General features: G+C 39.1%; 1 protein-coding gene across 6 annotated transcripts in view; it reads right to left on the bottom strand.

The window, feature by feature from the left end:
- Window positions 1-1,501: 1,501 nt before the first annotated feature.
- Window positions 1,502-19,419, bottom strand: part of LOC124872277 (rab GTPase-activating protein 1) — a 92,637-nt gene continuing 74,719 nt past the window's right edge. For 5 of the 6 annotated variants that reach the window (XM_047372065.1, XM_047372068.1, XM_047372066.1 and 2 more), the window contains 4 exons: window positions 18,391-18,474; window positions 12,957-13,028; window positions 7,760-7,960; window positions 1,502-4,439 (listed from right to left, as the gene is read on the bottom strand). In XM_047372065.1, coding sequence (XP_047228021.1) covers window positions 4,317-4,439; window positions 7,760-7,960; window positions 12,957-13,028; window positions 18,391-18,474 — 480 coding nt within the window. In that variant the 3' untranslated portion in view covers window positions 1,502-4,316. The remainder of the gene's footprint in view (window positions 4,440-7,759; window positions 7,961-12,956; window positions 13,029-18,390; window positions 18,475-19,419) is intronic. The other variant, XR_007039238.1, reaches the window with a different exon arrangement.

Raw genomic sequence — 19,419 nt, 5'->3', positions numbered from 1 at the left:
GTACAAGGAATGAAACTGATTCCATTGTTTTTATCCTAATTCCTATAGAACTTCATACTTTGCCCTCATGCAAACAGGCATCAATGCTGCCTGATCCAAGCAGAATCACATCCTCATTCAACTTTTCACCTTTGCATTGTGAGTTGTTGCTGCCTGCAGGTCGTATTTATAGCTCTGTTACGCAGCGGGGCAGAAAGAGGAGGGGTGGAGTGTAAAAAGTTATGTAATGCTGATGCTCATTACCTTCAGCCCCTGCTGGTGGTGGCAGACACAGAGCCAGGGTCCCAACACCCGTCACCTCTAAGGCGAGAATTTTAGGGGGCACACATTCAAAATATACAACTCCAGCTAAGAATATATGTAAGAACCCCCCGGCACTGCGGACCAAGCAGAAAATAGCTCAACCCTGACACAGATAACAATGCTGCCATATGTTATGAGGCATGTTCTCTCAGGAGGAAGATGAGCAGTAGAACAAGAGCCAAATTGAGAACAAGATTTACATCCAGCTCCAGTGTCTGACAGATAGTGGCTGTTTTCACAAGAAACCATTATTTATTTTACGATTTAGATTCTTGGAGTAGTATTTCAGAAAGGTGACTGAGAGTTTTCATTATGACACCAGAATACGGCTCATTTGTTCCCTCCCGTTTCCCCTAGCTTCAGTACAGACGCTGGTGAGGATCTAAAGGATCGTCTTCATTCATCTGAACTCTGTCAGATTATATATGTAATCCCTAATGACATCATGACGATCTCCCCTCACTTAAACAACTAAAGGGAATGTGTAGATGTTTTGAGGAAGTGTATGCAGGGTTTGTGCAACAAAAAAGAAACAAGAAGGTCCTGAGTTTAACTGTAGGTTGGGGCCTTATTCATGTGTAAACTTTGCTAGTTGTCAACAAGACTTCACAAAGCAGCAAAAAACATTTTTCCCCACAAGTAAAAGTGCTAGCAAAAAACATCAGTAGCTGTTCTGGAGGACAGAAATTAAAAATATCACACCTTAAACCAAATATGTACTTCTTGCACCTGTTTATGAATACAAGATAGTGTTAGCCCTGCAGCACAGCCAGCTGTGACAGGAAAGCAGAAAAGTAGCAGTTTTGGAACTTTTGCTTCATAAGTTGTGGGACTGTTCATGATTTTCTTAGTTTTATCCATGTGGGAAACATTTTGAGAGATAACTTTGCAGAATGGTCAATGGTTTTCAATACTGGTGTTGCCATTCAGCTCTCTACCTAAAACATATATAATATAAATGAATTGTACTGAACATTTATGTGGAATTTGTCCACATTACCCCACTATTTTTTCATATGTAGGCTCATTTTTGGAAAGCTCGACCTTCCCCTCTAGCTGGCGTCTTTACCGAAATAGCTGCTTTACTCCTAAGTAAACTTCGGATCTCACAGGAACTTTACCTGTTCAAATGAACAGTTCAGTCTTTGTTTCCTGACATAATTGCACTTGAATCACAAAAGAAAGAATGACTCAGGTATCCTTGTGTCGATATCTTTATATTTAAATTCATGGAGTATACACAATGCAGTCTACTCTATTACAATTTCCACACGCTGATAATGTTGGTAGACTGAGCTATGTTTTGGCATTTAGTTATCCAAACAGCAGTGCGACTGAGAAGCTTGGAGCAAAAAAGAAAAAAATACAAAAAAACATAAGAGAAATACAAGAAAAACATTGTAGATTCAACTGTATCACAGCATCAGGTTGGTAAGTACAGGTAGGCAACATTAGTTATAGTTAGAGTAGAAAACCATAAACAAAAACTCAATGGTGATGCTTTTAATGTTTATTTACAGCCCAGTGCTTTTAGGTGGATGCTCCTCTATGGTTTTTCTACTTCTTCCAATATCACCACCGGATTCCAGCGGATCAGACTTCACTCTTCAAGTCAAGACGCGGTTTAGAGAAATGGTTCACTCTATTCGGCCTTTAAAATATGTTCAGTCTCAGCAGGATTTGAAACCAGGATCATTGTTGAACCTCTGTTCCTCAGTCAGCGAAATATGAAATCTCCCTCTGGACCCCTAATGCCCTGTGGACAAATTTAGAGCTTTTTGACCTGAACTGTGGCTTCTCCTGACATGACCAAAGCCCTGCTGGTGTTGTAATTCCCCTCATACTGCAGTTACACCTCTGCTGACAGGTGTCCCACATTCACAGGAGATTGTGGCCAAAATCACATCTTCAGAGCTTAGAGAATATTTTCAGTAGCTTGTAACATTTGCTGTGAGACCTGAATTTTTTTAATTAAGAATGTTTTTGAAGAATTTTACTATGTTGAACCTAAAAAAAAAAAATCATGCCTTTAGTATTTTTTCTTTTGCATTGTGAGTCATAGCTGGAAAATAGCTGTTTCTAGGCTTGTCCTGACATGATGCTTGAACCAGAAAAGATGCACTTAGATGTAAAAAATTCTTTCATACAAGGTGGTATGTGATGTGTCCCCTTTTTGACTCAAGATGCCAAACTTCTTGTCATCAGGATTACACAAAGATATTAGCTGCTGCCTATTTAGTCTGGTGAATCAGAAATTAAAATATCCCTTGGTACTTTTGCTGACTGTAATGTTTTCCCTATTCACAATCAGCAGCTCTTATAAATCTGACCTATCTACATCTTAAATCATTGAGATGCAGCATGGATGATTTCTTTAATAGGCTGTTGAATCCACTGGTAGCTTCATAACTTAATTTAATCAAATATGTGTGTCAATAGTTCCGGTCAGGAGTTTACAGATACGGACCGGAGGTTGGAAAACTTCAAAGATTTTCTTAAATCAAGAACTTGGTGCATGATTTAATTTTCTAAATGTCCCTTAAATTACAGATTATTACAAGTTATGCCCTTCTGGCATAATTCCGACTCACTGTTTGACAACTCTTCTTAGCTAGGTAGAGCTCATTTATATTGGTTGGTCCCCCCACATGCATATATGTGAGCTTATATGTATAATTCTGACTCTGTGTGGATTAGATAAACTCCACATTAATTTCAAACTTGTGCACTCAAACTTGATTACAACAAAATCAACTATCAGTTGACCAGAAAAAACAAAAACTAGTTCTAATGCAACAGTAAAAGGGGCAAAAGTATTCTTAAATTAATGTAAATGGTGAGCAAATGTAAACTTCTGACCAGCACAGTATATTAACTTCTAAATTAAAGCATTTAACAGGACCATCACAGTTAACACCAAAGGGTCTGAGCGCCGCATGGGACAGAATAGAGTGGGATTGATGGTGCGTTTAAAGGCTGCAGGAATTATAACTGTCTGTGATGTCCACACAGACTGCAGGGTTTTTAATTGATTTAGAGGTTTTTTATAGGTTTTGTTGCTGGAAGAACTAAATAAACCTTAAGCATGTGTATTTTTGATTAGAGGAGATTTAAGCTGCAGTCGCTTTTCTCAACAGCTCATTCAGTTTCCATAAATTACATATTTATACCCACAGCCATCCACTAGATCAACCTTCAGATGCAGGACCTGTCAGCAAACTTTAGTTTTTACCAGTTTTTATGTACACATTTGAACATTGAAGGACACGAGACAAGCTGACATGCATGCACTCTCATAACCTTAGTGCTCTACTTCCGTTGGTCTTCCACAAACACTCGTTTCACACACTCACAGTTCACACACAGACCAATTATGCATGCTTTCACATGTTTTCTCCATTCTCACAAACATGAACAAATACATATTACAATCAGACACAACATTAGCACATATGCCAACGCACAATAAAAGGTACTGTTGAACGAAAATTAGAAAAAGCTCTGTTCTGAAAAGGCGTCTATTGGCGCTCGTACCTAAAACAAACCAAAAAAATGTACAGGGACTTGCTGTTTTGTGCCAGTAGTTTAGACGAAAGGGAGCGCAAAGATACAGTTCTGATGTCGTTGCTTCACCCTCTGTGGAGTTTTTTAAATTTCAGCAGTATGCAGACAATCCTCAATGAAGCATTTTTTCCTGCTGTGACTGGTGGAAGCACAAGGTCTCTGTCGAGGGGGTAGGGTGGTTATTGCTGCACTGCTCGGGTGGATGTTAAAAGGTTTTGTTCTGGGGAGTTACTTCAGGAAATAAAAATAACATATTTGATATGAGGAAATAACACAGTCAGATACAGAGGAGATCCTCTAGTTTTAACGGTTAATGTTCATGTTAAAAGTTAAGTTATGGTCGTGTGCGTTACATTTCGAGGTGGAGGGTCTGAAGGTTTCAGCGGGACGAGCCACACTGAGCTCCAGATGCAATCTTGTTTAAACAGGATGGATGAAGGGTTACTAGGTTAAGTGGTTTCTTTGCCCTGGGTGCCGGTGACCGTTTTGATGGAGTTGAGCGTTCGGTTAAACCAGGTCTTTTTGGCGGCCTGCACCTCGTTGAGAGCCAGACCCAAATGGTGCTCCAGGTCCTGTGCAGAAAGGGGCAAAAAAAAAAAAACAACAAAAAATGAAGAAAAGAAGTTAGTTTCATATCTGACATAATTCCATATGAGAAACCTTTTTGTTAAATTAGGAAAAGAAACGGTGGCAGTTAGGTGGTGTTAAAACACCTACAGGTCCTTCTCAAAATATTAGCATATTGTGATAAAGTTCATTATTTTCCATAATGTCATGATGAAAATTTAACATTCATATATTTTAGATTCATTGCACACTAACTGAAATATTTCAGGTCTTTTATTGTCTTAATACGGATGATTGTGGCATACAGCTCATGAAAACCCAAAATTCCTATCTCACAAAATTAGCATATTTCATCCGACCAATAAAAGAAAAGTGTTTTTAATACAAAAAACGTCAACCTTCAAATAATCATGTACAGTTATGCACTCAATACTTGGTCAGGAATCCTTTTGCAGAAATGACTGCTTCAATGCGGTGTGGCATGGAGGCAATCAGCCTGTGGCACTGCTGATGTCTTATGGAGGCCCAGGATGCTTCGATAGCGGCCTTTAGCTCATCCAGAATGTTGGGTCTTGAGTCTCTCAACGTTCTCTTCACAATATCCCACAGATTCTCTATGGGGTTCAGGTCAGGAGAGTTGGCAGGCCAATTGAGCACAGTGATACCATGGTCAGTAAACCATTTACCAGTGGTTTTGGCACTGTGAGCAGGTGCCAGGTCGTGCTGAAAAATGAAATCTTCATCTCCATAAAGCTTTTCAGCAGATGGAACCATGAAGTGCTCCAAAATCTCCTGATAGCTAGCTGCATTGACCCTGCCCTTGATAAAACACAGTGGACCAACACCAGCAGCTGACACGGCACCCCAGACCATCACTGACTGTGGGTACTTGACACTGGACTTCTGGCATTTTGGCATTTCCTTCTCCCCAGTCTTCCTCCAGACTCTGGAACCTTGATTTCCGAATGACATGCAGAATTTGCTTTCATCCGAAAAAAGTACTTTGGACCACTGAGCAACAGTCCAGTGCTGCTTCTCTGTAGCCCAAGTCTGGGGAATGCGGCACCTGTAGCCCATTTCCTGCACACGCCTGTGCACGGTGGCTCTGGATGTTTCTACTCCAGACTCAGTCCACTGCTTCCGCAGGTCCCCCAAGGTCTGGAATCGGCCCTTCTCCACAATCTTCCTCAGGGTCCGGTCACCTCTTCTCGTTGTGCAGCGTTTTCTGCCACACTTTTTCCTTCCCACAGACTTCCCACTGAGGTGCCTTGATACAGCACTCTGGGAACAGCCTATTCGTTCAGAAATGTCTTTCTGTGTCTTACCCTCTTGCTTGAGGGTGTCAATAGTGGCCTTCTGGACAGCAGTCAGGTCGGCAGTCTTACCCATGATTGGGGTTTTGAGTGATGAACCAGGCTGGGAGTTTTAAAGGCCTCAAGAATCTTTTGCAGGTGTTTAGAGTTAACTCGTTGATTCAGATGATTAGGTTCATAGCTCGTTTAGAGACCCTTTTAATGATATGCTAATTTTGTGAGATAGGAATTTTGGGTTTTCATGAGCTGTATGCCAAAATCATCCGTATTAAGACAATAAAAGACCTGAAATATTTCAGTTAGTGTGCAATGAATCTAAAATATATGAATGTTAAATTTTCATCATGACATTATGGAAAATAATTAGCTTTATCACAATATGCTAATATTTTGAGAAGGACCTGTAACTGCCTAGCTTAAGCGTGATTCTTTTTTTCTGAATTAAAGTTATTATAATAATAATAATAAAAACATTTTTGTTACATTGTGTTTTATCAAAGATGAGGTTGTTGAAGTTGTACAGGGGTGATATGCTTTGTAGGGGTGGGGGACCTGGAGGGGGTTCTGCAGGCGAAGCTGGCAGCAGAAATATGGACTGATTCTGGTTTATGGAGGAACAAAGAACTTGTTGGGTAAGCAATGTAAAAGAGTGTCATGGAAAGAGCGACGGGATGTGACAATCAAAGGCTTGCAATGGCCTTGAAGGTCAAAAACGTGGGAATGATGATAAACAATGCAGCTATCGTCTCTATTTATGAAAAGCAGCCATGCTGCATTTTTATGTTGGAGTTTTTGAGAAATCTCCCAACTTTCAGGCTTGAACTCCAACTTCAGCCTCTGTAACTGCTGACCTCTCTGACTGAGAACTTGGAAATCTTCACTTCCAAACTCAGATGGGATGAATCCCAAATGACAGCGACCAAGTTCTAACACACGAAGAAGCTTTGCTCTGAACTTTTCCATTGTAGATGTGGCTTTTGTATAGAGCTGCCGGATGATGCAAATGGTTTATTTAGGGGCATCGGGGGTAATGGGGCACAATATAAATGCATGCCACACTTGAAAGATTTTAATTTATAAACATTTTGAAAACCATGTATTATTTCCTTCCCACTTTACAGTTACGTGCTATTTTGTGTTGGTCTAACATAAAATCCCATTAAATACTGATAATCTTCCCTATTAAATGATGAGGCTCTTGTCCCTGAGATTTATTTTGTTTTTTTGTTTTTGTTTTTTTACCTAACACCTTTAAAACCCAGACCTAAGTTTCAAGCGGATGGAGCAAAAGTTAAACTGATTGTGTCCTAAAATCCTAATGGGTCAAGGCAATCATTTAACCCCCTGATGCGAATATAAAAACTTCAAACTATAACTATATTTCAGGCCCTAATGCTCCTTCAAATCCTTGTGATCACATTAGTGTCTTCATTTCTTTAAATTAGATCAGGTCCACATTTTCTTCTTTGCTTTAATCATATCTGTTTAATAGAAAATTATCCTCCTTGATTCATTGACCTCCTGCAGTGGGCTGATAAAGTCATATAAAATGAGATCATGACCTTTTAATTGATTATCTATGCAGTTGACACATAGTGGCAGATAAAGGCGGGTAGCTTAGATATAAGGAATTGAAAATGCACCAACAACCCTGATGTAAGAGGAAATGAAGCACCATCCACACGTGAAACCAGCTGTAACCTCCTAATAGAATCATTTTGGGTATCTTATTAAAAGCTGTCAAAACGTGTCTTACTGCCAGAAAGACAAATACAGCATCCATACTGCGACCCAGCTGTTTGAATATTGGGTTCAACGGCAATTAAAGAAGTCGTGCTGCTGGGATTCAAGCTTTGTAATTAAATTTAAGTTGGGGCAACCAAACTTCTCCAACTTGCTTAAAAAGGGTGTAAGAAAATAGCACAAAAACCACCAGTAGGTGTTTTTTATTGCTCTGTGACCACTCTGTGTACACGCAGTTATTTCTGGGCCCACACTGTGTGTTATTGTACCTGGATTTTGCACTCAGCCTCCACCAGCTGCAGTTTGGTCTGGGCCAGCTCCAGCTCCATCTCCCTCAGCTGGTTCTTCAGACCCTCCTTCTCCTCATCGGTCTCCTCTGTCCCATCGGCTGGCGTCGTGGTCACCGCTGTCCGCACACGACCCTCTTTGTTGAAAAGACTGCTGCACTTCTCACAGTTTTCAACTTTGGACTATGGGAGAATTTCAGAGGTCAGAGAGAAATAAAAATGACACCGGTAAGGGGGCAAAAATATCTTAACTTATTTTCGGTTTCGTTTTTACATTCAAATGCAGAGCCACACAAAATATGTGTGCACCACATTCACGTCTCTCAGTTGAGACGGCCCTTCAGAAATGAGTACTTCATTACAACATTGCAGCTTTAAACTGAGAATGATATGATTAAAATGCAGAGTAATTACAGATAAGCCCTAATGAAGCAGCAGAATGTAAGGCTGAAATTGCTTTGCAAGTATCAGTGGCAAGCTTTGTTATCGTCTTATTACAAATTCTCATTAACGTACGTTTATTTATTAATAACTGCAATAGATCACTTAAAATGGCAATTCTGATGTTCCATACACTGTCGAATGAAAAATCCCAGTTTCCAAGCTCAAAAAACAGATTTGTTGGCCCTTTTTAGCTAATTTTGTAATGCATTTAGAGAAGCCCCATTTGCATTTGAGGCAAATATAAAATTTTTCAGTTGGTCAGTCAGGACAAACAGAAGGATGGATAGATGGACAAAAGGAGGGATGGAAAATAGATGAATGGAAGTACAGACTGATTGATAGATGACAGTCAGACATGGACGAAGGTGTGGACGGATGAAATTCAACAAACGTAAAATTCTTTTAAAAAAGAGCTAAAAAAAATCCCTACACTACAGGTGAAAAGCTTTAGACTTTAAATGACACTTTCTCATTTAATGGTTTTCTTTATGTTTATGACTATTTACATAGTGGCTATTTTGGAGAATCTAAAATATAAAAATGTTTAGAGTTATTTCACACTTTTTGATTACTACATTATTCCATGTATGTTCATTCATAGTTTTGTTTCCTTTGGTGAGAACTTACAATGTAAACAGTCATGAAAATTAAGAGACCCATTAAGGGAGAAAGTGTATCTAAAACATTTGCCCGGTAGTGTATATCAACTTATTATTGAAGTTCAAGCTGAACATCAGAATGAGGTAGAAAGGGCACTTACGTGACTTTGGATGTTACATTGTTGTTTGTGTTGTTGTGCACAACAAAAATCAGAAAATATTCAGTGAGCTGCAGCTGTGTGGATAAAAACACTGTACCTTTTGTCCTTTGGCCTCTAAAATAAAGACTGTTTAGACATGACAGAAAGGACACAGAAGCTCAGCTAACTACACTTGACAAAGTCAAGGCACGCAGAATACGACGTTTGGACAAAAAACATGGGAGCCAATGGGCTACAGCAGCAACAGGCCACATCTCTCAGCTGACGACAGGAAACCGAGGATACAATTTATACAGACTCCCCAATACTGGACAATAACAGATTGGAAAAATGCTGCCTGGTCTGATGAGCCTTGATTTCAGCTGTGACACTCACATGGAAGGGTCGGAATTTGGCATAAATAGCATGGATCCATCCTTCCTTGAGCCAGCAGTTCAGGCTGGTGGTGGTAGTACAATTGTTAGCGGAGACCTTTTCCTGGCACATTTTGGGCCCCTTAGTACAAATGAAGCCAACCTGGGGATTGTTGTTGACAACGTCTATCCTTTTGTGACCACTGTGTTCACATCTCATGGTGACTTCTTCCAGCAGGACAGTGTACCGTGTCACCACAGCTCAATCCAACAGAGCACCTTGGGGAGCTGGTGGGTCATGGACAGGCAAGTGAAACATTTTCCAGCAACCTGGTGTGCTAAAGATCTGAGAAATGTTTGCAACTAGAAATCTTTGAAACTATGCCACCAAGCCATAATGCACTTTTGAAGGCAAAACCGGGTCCAAACAGGTGCTAGCTAGGTGTACCTAATAAAGTGGCAGGTGAGAGCATACATAAATAAGAAAAACCAAGTTTGAGCATGAGAAAAAACTAACTTCCATGGTGCTATAAACCTTTCAGGAGATGTTGGGCAGCCCAGATAGAGCTTTCTGCCAATATGGCCGTCCTCCCAGCCACAGTTTGAGCTAAAATTCAGTGAGCCATGTTTGCGAGTGCTGGAAGTCAGGTGTCTGGCTATGGCTGCTTGGCCAAATTCCACATTCCTTCCCAAAAAGCTTTGATTTTACTGCCAGGGAAGACAAACCAATGGCAGCACACATCTCCACATACCTGCCAAGTCAAGGGTGAAAGAGAAAAACAGTTGTGTACCTTTCAGCTTCTTCAGGTTTATTCAGACAAAGCAGCTTGATACTCTCACTCTTTAAGGGGTGTAGGAGCCAAATATTTTCTGAGGCAGACAACATCTGTCTGTGTAAATATTTGAAGCCTACCAGATCTCTACAGGGGCTTTTGCATTAGGTTGAATGAACGTCTTTGTTTGCTGGCACTTAACTGTGTAAAGAATCATCTGTACAGTTGCACCCAGTAAACATACAGGGTCCACACACCCTTCAACCCGACTAATCATCGTTGATGCTCTGTCAGTGAGTCTGATCATTAGGCTTATGTGTTCATTGCAGCAAATTAGTGGATTAAACAAGAAGAATAAATGACAACAGAATGAATGTGAAACCTGTCTTCTCAAGTTGAAGATCAATCACACCTTAATGGCCTCTCCATACTAACCGGCCGTCTTTTACCACCAACGAAGCAGCAGTTAGCCAAACGCCATGTGGTGTGTTCAAAAGATTTTTTTCATAAACCATGACAACCTGACATAGACACAACTTCAAATTGTATCTCCAAGCACTTTATTACAAGCATCCTCGTCTGTTGCACAGACATCATTTGTTCAAATTTATTTCGTTCTATCAATGAAAACGTGGCAGGCATAAAATGGGAGAAGGATTAGCCTAAAACTTGGTAGATCTTAGCATAGAAAGCAAGAAAAGACAAAAAAAAACCTGCAAAGACCTGAGAAAGTAGCTGATAGATGCATCGTCCTTTTTGCTGATCATCTGTTTTGTGCTCGGCCATTAGTAAATAACTCTTGGGAATCACGTAAGATTTTGTAACTGTGCTATGAAATGAGAATAAATAGTAGGTTGGCATCGATTTTGGTCAGACAGACCGACTAGGCTGTGCAGTTCAACACGTGCAGCTCAACATACGTCACAGCTCTGAAGTCACCCAGGATTATAAAACCCATGGAAAAAAAACTTTCGTTGCCATTTCCAGCGTGTCTTACGGGACGACCCAACGGAGGAGCATATCTGGAGAGACAAAAGCTCGCAAGCGAACATTTCCTTCACACTGCCATTCCCAGAAGAGCTTGAAAGCTGGAAACTGTCTGATACAAGAAGGTCAGAAGATTCATAACTCGATCGAAGACCACGCCAACACGCAGGTGGAAACCCACAGAGGTTTTATTTCCAAGGAGACCACTTGTGATTCAGTTGACTAAATGGTTCTTCATATTTTCCCCGTTCTGAATAGATGAGAAGTTTTTTTGTTTTTTTGGTTGAGTTGATCACGGACGCGTGATCCACCCCTCATTTTCTTCAGACCTGATCCATCCTCAACCGGTGCAGAGAAGAAATCAGCATCAAAGTAATTTTGTTCTTTTTTATATTAAATCGGATAGGTGCATTTAGAAGTCTGGGCAGGATGAGGCATAGTTAAGGTGGTTTAGAATCACCAATAGTTAATCCAAGGTATCAACTTGTTGCATGCAATACCAATTGAAGTGTTTTATGCTGAGCTGTTTTGATTTGCTGTGCAAGTGTTGCTGAATCACGGAGTGCGGATGCAATCAGCAAGGTGCGTGTTCATGTTTTGTGAGCCCAAATCAGCCAGGAGTTAGAAGTTGGACTTCTAAGTTTTCCATTTAAAACAACTGGGCCTCGTGGCCTGACCACTTTTTTTGTCCCAGTTTTATTACTGGAGTTTTCCACTGAGTTTCCGCCTCAGTTTTATGACTCTTTTTCGAGATTTGGGGCAATCAGCTGCTAGTGGCTAAGGGCGCAGCCACCGTCTACCAGCAAATCGCCACCATCGAGACATCGGCACACCAGGAGGACTTCTCTTTCCAAGTTAACCCAAATCGCACATTTTGTCCATAAAACAGCTGGTTTGATCTTCATAGACACTAAATGCGCATATATTTTCTTATTATTATTGTTAGGTAGTATTGTTAAGTGGGTCATTTTTATCCTCTTTGTGTAGTTAGGTGCTTGTTAGTTAAGTGAAGGTTTTGGACCAGAATAATGGTATATCAGAATTATTTGGCTTCAATAAATCTTCATATATATAATTAAGAGAAGCGTTTGTGTTTATTTCGTGCAAAAGTGATTTATCTGTCAAAATAAGGTCAAAGTTCCCCTACCTTCAGTGAGGCGGTTGAATAAACAGTGACATTTAGTGGTTTTGGTTAATAATTACCCATAATTAATTATAAATAACTAATTGTAATTATTAAGAGTTTTTAGCCCATCATCACAACACCAGATGACATCTCTGATTTCTATTCGTAAGTAATGATTTTTGGTTAAGAAATTATTTTCCTGAATTATGATTTTTAATTATAATTTTTGATCAATATTAATTAATCAATAATCATAATCCTTACAACGATGAACAAAGAAAAGAAGGAAGGACATAAAGGACGGAGGGAGGAAGGAAAAACAGAAAGATACAACATCTATACAGTCTGAAAATACAAATGTTTGTCAATACTCAAATAAATACTTATTTATTTTTTGAATTATTGAAATCAAATTCCATACTTTTCCAGACAGTGTAGGAACCCTTACCTTACTAACTGGTTTTTGTTTTCAATATGACGCTAACAAAGTTCCCAAAAGGTATGATTTAAACTAGCTCTTCAGTAGATATTGTGTTACAAGTAGACACAACATGTTCATACTAACTCAAAAATTTGTTCAATTAAAGAAAAAGGCGTCAAAGTCCTTTAGAAAACCTAAATAACTGGTGCTTGAGACCACTTTAAAATATATGAAAAAGCTATTTATGCAGAAGAGGTTTGACCTAGCATCTGCTTGAGTCCATGGTGTTTTTTGAATATCTGTGCGTTAACTCACTCTGATTTTCTCCAGTTCTCCTCGAGTGGCCGTCTGTTGTTTCTCCAGTCGTTCGCTCAGCTGAGAGCAGATCTATAGGAAACACAAACAGCTCAATTAAACCGACAGTCAGCCGTTATTCTTGCTGTCTGAATAAGTTAGTTGCATTCATGTGTCTTTTCTAGTGGCCCTCTCAACCCTGAAAAATAAGGCACTAAAGACTAAAAGACATATCCAAACTAAGGTGGTATGGTGGACCTTTCTTTTGTTGTTGCACCGACAGATTGTTAACAAGAACTACCTCAGGATTATATCCTTTAACACTGATAATGCAGGAAGACTTCCTAAATCCATGTGCCAAAAAGTTTAACATGACTGCATCATCTGTGTATTTAAAAAAGCATCTGTTTGCCTGGTTGCTATAATAGTCCTAGGTACACAGAATATGCAGTAGGGGGAGGACAACAACTCTGGTGAACTAGTGGAAAAGTACAGTTGATAGAAAGAGACATAGTCCACTCACACATGCGGTCTTACATTTAAAAAAAAGCTAAATCATCCCAGTGTAGTAAAAGCTACCAGAAGCAGGTGTGCATTCCTCTATATTAAACATAGTAACATAAAATGTAGTAGTTGATCTAAATAAAAGAATGGATGAGCAAACATACAACCCCATTCTATCACCTCACTAAGAAGTAATAAAGTGTAAAATCTAGCCACAGTGAGGTGACCTGTGTTTCTGTATAGAGCAGATTTGTAATACAACAGTTTCCAAATGATGACCTGCAGATTATATCTATCTGCTGTTTCTCTTCCTTATCTCTGTTTGACACCCTTTGCAGTTTAGTCTGTGAAGTTCATCCTCTGAGCTTTAAATCACTTTGCAGGGTCAACAATTTCTGGTTTACCAGCAGGTCTCACAGGATGTTGACCTATAAGTAAGCAGGTTGTGCTTTACTTTGACACGTTATATTAGTTTCTGTATCCTAGCTCTCTGCCCTTTGTTCTATGTGTTTATTAATTCTTTCTGCACAGATCCTCGATCTCTCTAACCAGTTCACAAAAACAATCTCTTTTTCTCATCATTTGAACAGTTATCCTCACTCCAGCTCAAACCTGGACAATTTTATCTTTAATGGGGTTTTTGTTTTCGTCTCAGGATGAGTAGTTCAGGCTTGCATCGTGATATTCTGTGTTTTCCTTTTACTGCTGGCCTCATGATCAAAACAGTTTTTTCTCCTTTAGTTTTCTATAATTAGTGGATGGGTTGAGAGAGGCAGGGTGAGGAGGAACAATGTATCCTGATGGAATTTAAACCGGTGTACGATGAGGTACTTATCAGTCTAAAGACACGGACTGCTCTTGTCGCACCATCTGTGAGCAAGCTGTCCAGGATTATTTCACTCATTAAATTCTGGATGAACAGGGTAGTTTAGTTTATTTTTATCGTGTCATGGATATATATTATTTCCACACCTGTGTTGCATTAATATTGGATTGTATTTTTTTTTTTTTGCTAGTCTTATATTTGCAGACAGACCTATTTTACTTTCTAGAACTTTGTCAATCCTTTTAATTTATCTTTCTGTATATTTTGTCCCATCCTGCAGTAAATATTTAGCATGTAGCCCTTTTTTGTTTAGTGACACATCTATAAAGCATGTAAATAAACATTTTTACTAACTTCGTCCAGAGTTCCAGGGTTCACATTTTCTATGTCAAAGTCAATGCTTTTCTAAAGTCCAATGCTCAGAGTTATTAGCTGTTTTTACTAAATTTTTGAAGTATAAATGCAAAAGTTTAGTATAAACGGAAGGATAAATAGAGGGATGCCGCAACAATCGATGGATGGATGAGTGCACAGATGTCAGAAAAAAGTATGTATGGATGGATGGATGGATGGATGGATGTGATTTTCTTTAGATAAACGTTATTACATAAAGGTTATCACCAACAGCAGAAAAAATGTTAACCGTCTTTCAGACAAGGCTGTGCACCAATTTAAGGTCTATGAGAATTTTAATTAAATGTAATGACAACAGAATCCCTGGCACAGGCAGGAGTACCTGGATTCCCTGACTGTTTCAAAACAAACTCCACTCCTATATAAGAACCTACAATGCACCACTTGATGCTGTTTTTAGCTCCACCAAAAACAGGCACTTCTCTGTCCTCTTGTGCTGGAGGGCCAATTAAAACACAGAGCTGTTTTTGGCTCCAATCCTGCAAAAGAACCTTGGCAACCACAAGCAGCGAAAGAAGGAAAATAGTATTTGAAGAATAATTTGAGTTATCTGGGTTGGAAAACAATGCAGGTTATTTTGGGACATTCCTGAACCTGTCAATCCCAGCAGACTGAAAGCTGCCATCTTCCCTCTGCTCTCCCCATCTTCCCCTTCAGCAGACTCTTCATTTTCTCTTTCCTCCATCTCCCAACCCCTTTTGCTTCCCGTCATAAAGCAGACTATTTCTGACAAGCCCCCATTTTCACAGTTGGCTCTGCTCAGCACAGCTCTCGGCTACACGATTCCTATCTGAGGCCACTTTCACACACTGCACACACATACACACACACCATCTACTCTATGACTGCTTTCTGTTGTCAATCTGAGGTTACCGCTATTATTTTTAGATTCAGGTGAATATAAGCTGTGATTCTGATTTGGTCTTTCTTCTACTTCCGTGTACCTTCACAGGCTAGGCCAGGTGGATAGACTGTTGCATAAGATCCCTGCACTGATAGTAATAGTACTTGATTTGGACAAGTTTATATTTAAACATTAAGTGACAGATCTGAAGAGACATTCTGGCAGATAGAACTTAAAATATGCTCACAGGATCATTCATCAAAATCTAGCTTCAGCTGAGGGCTGGTTACATCTGGAAATATGGGTATTTATTACTTCACAGGTTGATAAATGAATAAAAACTGATTGCTGTTAAGTAGTATTATGTTTCAAAATATGTATAGGTGGTCTTGCAGCTCTTTAGACTGGGTAAGAAGTTACAGCCTCTTGCAAAAGCATTGAAATCAAGTTCAAGTCCAGTGCCTAGGGTGGAGGGTCACCTTCCAACAAACCTGCGGTGCTCTGGTCAGATAAGTAATGTACTGTTTTCTGCCCGCATGTAAAATGGTACGTATGGCGGAAAAGTAACTGCCCATCAGACTGAACACGTCATTCTCATGGCATCACATGGTGGCAGCATCATATAGTGATGATGATGTTCTTCAGGAGGGGCAAGGAAGCTGGTCAGAGTTGCTGGGAAAGTGGATGGAGCTAAACATAGGAAGAAAACCTTTGGAGGCTGCAAAAGACTCTCCTATGAAAAATAGCCCTAAACATCTAGCCATAACTACAATTAAATGTTTCAGATCAAAGCATATTCATATGTTAGACTGGCCCAGTCAAAGTCCAGACCTAAACCAACCTGAAAATGCATCGCAAGACTTTAACATAGCTTTTCACAGAAGCTCTCCGTTCAATTTAACTGGGTTTGGACATGAAACACAACCAGATGTCCAGCAGCTGTAATTGGTGCAAAATCCAGTGCTATAATGTATTCTTTCAGGGAGGCTGAATACAAATATCTGCTGTAATTTTCTCTGAACCTCTTTACAACGTTATCTTTGACCTATCTGGTGTGTTCTTTGGTCTTTATGATGCTGTTTATTCAATATCGTTTATAACAACAGAACAGAGGGACTGTATTTATACTGACATAAAGTAACACAATGGTTTATATTATAATTATATCAGAGTTATTATATAAAGGTTAATGATTGCAAATGGATCTTACATTTTCCAAACTTTAACCAGCAAACCATAAATTAATTTCCTTCTCCTTCACAATTCTGCTCTACTTTATGTTTGTCTATGACATAAAATAACAATAAAACCACAGAAGTTTGTGGTTGTAAAATGACAAACGTGAAAAAGCTCACAGGGTATCAATATATTTCCACCTTAAATCTGAAAAGTCACAAAGATCTATAAAACAATATCTAGAATTTACACTGAAGAGAGATGAAAGTAACTTTTATTTTACAGTAAAATATGTTAAATGTAGCCATGAAGGATTTGCGGATGCAGCTTGAGTGAAACATAAAGGGAAATCCTAATGATTATGACTCTCTGGCCTAGTTTAAATACGAAAACATGGCAAGAAGAAACAAGCAGAGCTTTGTGTTAAAAATCTTTTCTTCTTAATATTGTTGTTCTTCTGAGATTTAAGTAGGATGAAAAAGAGCCAAACATTCATACACTGACTTACTGCTATATGAAAACTGCCAACTGCTGGCAGCTTCTGCTCTCTAGATATTTCAATCTATGCTGGTAAACATTATGAGTTATTCCTCTTGGGATCGCTGTCAATCTTCAGCCGAGTTCAGCCTGAAGCCATTTGATATTTAAATGCATGTGTTTTTCTGGCTCCTTGGCACTTTGACAAAGCGGCGCCATAAATTAAATCATATTGCAGGACAGTTTTGCTGACAATAATTCAACTGTTAATTCTGCAAAATGTGAAAAATGGAGCCTGAAGAAAAGAGAAGCGGATCGCCGTGCAAGTTTTTTATTTAAACCAGAAGTGGAGTTTAACCAGACTGAGGAAATTCAGAACAGTAATTTTTTTAAACCAATGAGTTTGTCAAAAGAAAAGAATGCTTTGCTAGGTTACAGTTAAGATTTTACACGGTGCAAAAATGGACAGTGGCTAACTTAGCATATTAATGTAAGACACTGGTGTGCAAATAAGCCTTTGAGAACTGGTAACAGAAGTGATACTGCCATCTGAGGCCTTACTGGAATATTACATCTCCTTCAGCAAACAACCCAAGATGTTAATTTTATTGCTGGTTAAGGTAAACTGTATTTTTAGGATGTTTGTTGACCAAATATCTAAAAACAGTAAACCATTTGTAGAAGCTGTACTTTTTTAGATCACCTGACTTCCTAGAATGGCTTTCTTTTAGAGATATGCTAATAAGTACCATATACAAATATTAAAACACTCTCAACCTCCTGATGCCATTCTTTCAAGATGTGAGACTTCCTTGTCTTTTGTAGTAACATTTCAATGTTCGAGATCAAACTTTTGCACATACCTGCTGTGGGTGCCAGTATACATTTTAGTAATTTTCTCCATTTTAAAAAGTCATATCTGTATTGATTTGAATTTTAGGAGGCAATAAAGCCATCCGTTGCTAGGTTTCAAAGAGTTTAACTAAGAGATAAACACCAAATATTCAAAGCATGTTTCAAGAAAACTGGAGCGAAAGCTGAGCGGCTGTTTCACTTCCCTAAAACTCTTCAAGTCCCCTGTGACAAGAGACACATTCTAGTAATATGATAATGAAAGCATCCATTTTTTTAAATTAATAAGACCTTCATTCTGGATTAAATTAGCTTTTAAGTAGCATATGTACACAAAAAAATATTTAGGGTTAAGTTTGTACCTGTTTATATTCTCCAATAATAGAACCGTTCTTCTTTATCTCCGACTCTGACTTATCAAGCTCCCTTCGGCACATTTCTTTCAACTGAGGAAAGAAAAAACACAAACACAGACATAGTTAGGTGATTATAAATCGCAAACATAAATGATTAAGCGACCCTAGAGACCATATGACTGCCAGAAAATGTAAAGAAGATGGAGAAAAGTATTGACAGACTCCAGGTTGGTGGCAACGTTCTGCCCTAAGCATGACCTCCACTCTAACACATAAATCGCTCAGCCTTACACCTGCAAAATCAACATAGCAGAAGACATTTGGAGAACAGGTACAGAGGGCCGCAGGTCGGTCGGTTTTTCACTGAGCCAGAAATATACAGGTGCTTCTCAAAATATTAGCATATTGTGATAAAGTTCATTATTTTCCATAATGTAATGATGAAAATTTAACATTCATATATTTTAGATTCATTGCACACTAACTGAAATATTTCAGGTCTTTTATTGTCTTAATACGGATGATTTTGGCATACAGCTCATGAAAACCCAAAATTCCTATCTCACAAAATTAGCATATTTCATCCGACCAATAAAAGAAAAGTGTTTTTAATACAAAAAACGTCAACCTTCAAATAATCATGTACAGTTATGCACTCAATACTTGGTCGGGAATCCTTTTGCAGAAATGACTGCTTCAATGCGGCGTGGCATGGAGGCAATCAGCCTGTGGCACTGCTGAGGTCTTATGGAGGCCCAGGATGCTTCGATAGAGGCCTTTAGCTCATCCAGAGTGTTGGGTCTTGAGTCTCTCAACGTTCTCTTCACAATATCCCACAGATTCTCTATGGGGTTCAGGTCAGGAGAGTTGGCAGGCCAATTGAGCACAGTGATACCATGGTCAGTAAACCATTTACCAGTGGTTTTGGCACTGTGAGCAGGTGCCAGGTCGTGCTGAAAAATGAAATCTTCATCTCCATAAAGCTTTTCAGCAGATGGAAGCATGAAGTGCTCCAAAATCTCCTGATAGCTAGCT

Source organism: Girardinichthys multiradiatus, chromosome 8 (genome assembly GCF_021462225.1).
Source record: "Girardinichthys multiradiatus isolate DD_20200921_A chromosome 8, DD_fGirMul_XY1, whole genome shotgun sequence".
NCBI lineage: Eukaryota > Metazoa > Chordata > Actinopteri > Cyprinodontiformes > Goodeidae > Girardinichthys > Girardinichthys multiradiatus.
The sequence above is the reverse complement of the archived record's forward strand: the minus strand, read 5'-3'. Positions and strand labels throughout refer to the sequence as shown.